General features: G+C 45.8%; 1 protein-coding gene across 1 annotated transcript in view; it reads left to right on the top strand.

Moving 5' to 3' along the window:
- Positions 1-1,225, top strand: part of LOC119581654 (rhodopsin-like) — a 1,791-nt gene extending 566 nt beyond the window's left edge. The window contains exon 2 of the mRNA XM_037929778.1: positions 14-1,225. Coding sequence (XP_037785706.1) covers positions 14-1,144 — 1,131 coding nt within the window. The 3' untranslated portion in view covers positions 1,145-1,225. The remainder of the gene's footprint in view (positions 1-13) is intronic.
- Positions 1,226-1,543: the final 318 nt, after the last annotated feature.

Raw genomic sequence — 1,543 nt, 5'->3', positions numbered from 1 at the left:
AAATCAATTACAGATGTCTTGGAACCAACCACCTCAGGACACTGTCCTTCCATCCACCAATCCTTATGGGAACTATACAGTGGTAGACACGGTGCCAGAAAGTATGCTCCATATGGTACATTCTCACTGGTATCAGTTCCCTCCCATGAATCCCCTCTGGTATGGCCTCCTGGGATTATGGATGACTATCATGGGATCTCTTTCCCTGGCTGGTAACTTTGTTGTTATCTGGGTATTCATGAATACCAAGGCTCTACGATCACCAGCCAATCTTTTGGTCGTCAACCTAGCCATCTCCGACTTCTTCATGATGCTCACCATGACTCCTCCTCTCCTGGTCAACGCTTATTGGGGAACATGGATTCTCGGCGGATTCTTCTGTGAGATTTACGGTTTCCTTGGTTCCTTCTTCGGCTGCGTGTCCATCTGGTCTATGGTCTTCATCACTGCTGACCGATACAACGTCATCGTCAAGGGAGTATCTGCTGAACCTCTCACATCTGGTGGTGCCATGATGCGGATTGCCGGTTCTTGGCTTTTCACTCTTGCTTGGTGCCTTCCTCCCTTCTTCGGATGGAACCGATATGTACCTGAGGGTAACATGCTTGCCTGTGGTACTGACTACCTGACAGAAACTGAACTCTCTAGGAGTTATCTGTACATCTACTCAGTGTGGGTATATCTTTTCCCTCTTGCATACATCATCTACAGTTATACCTTCATCGTTAAGGCTGTTGCTGCTCACGAGAAGGGAATGCGAGAACAAGCCAAGAAGATGGGAGTAAAGTCTCTGAGAAGCGAGGAAGCTCAAAAGACCTCAGCTGAGTGCCGTCTGTGCAAGGTTGCTCTCATGACCGTCACCCTGTGGTTCGTGGCATGGACCCCTTACTTCATCATCAACTGGGGAGGCATGTTCAACAGGTCCATGGTTACTCCTCTTTTCTCCATCTGGGGTTCTGTCTTCGCCAAGGCCAACGCCGTCTACAACCCCATCGTGTACGCCATCAGTCATCCTAAGTACCGAGCTGCCCTTGAGAAGAAGCTACCTTGCCTTGCCTGTAACACTGAAGGTAGAGACGGTGGTGGCTCTGATGTTGGATCCACTGCCACTGCACAGAGTACTGAGAAGGCTGAGTCTGCCTAAAATACTTTGGATCCAGATAATAAGATGCCTTAAAGGTTTTCCAAACTCCTGTTAGTTAGAATAAACATTCCCAGCATCGAACATCTGATTTTCATTGCACTACAGCCTCATCTCTATTAGACCCATGGGATACATAGTACATCCTTATTTTTTGTCTTAGAATCAAGGTTGGCGATCTGTTTGGAGCTGCTAGAAGTAGAGCTTTTAAAACACATGGCATTTAAAGAGAAAATGAAACTCAATAAGCAACTCACTTCTTATCATATAAAAGTTGTTTTTAAGGGCGCATTGTGACTTGTTTCGTGAATATAAGCTAGGCTGCAAATAATATCTATATAACATGAAACGTTGCCGATGAACATATATATATTCCATACGTACTGCATTTCCTACTGAGGT

Source organism: Penaeus monodon, chromosome 15 (genome assembly GCF_015228065.2).
Source record: "Penaeus monodon isolate SGIC_2016 chromosome 15, NSTDA_Pmon_1, whole genome shotgun sequence".
Classification (NCBI taxonomy): domain Eukaryota; kingdom Metazoa; phylum Arthropoda; class Malacostraca; order Decapoda; family Penaeidae; genus Penaeus; species Penaeus monodon.
This window is presented reverse-complemented; position numbering and strand designations above follow the sequence as displayed.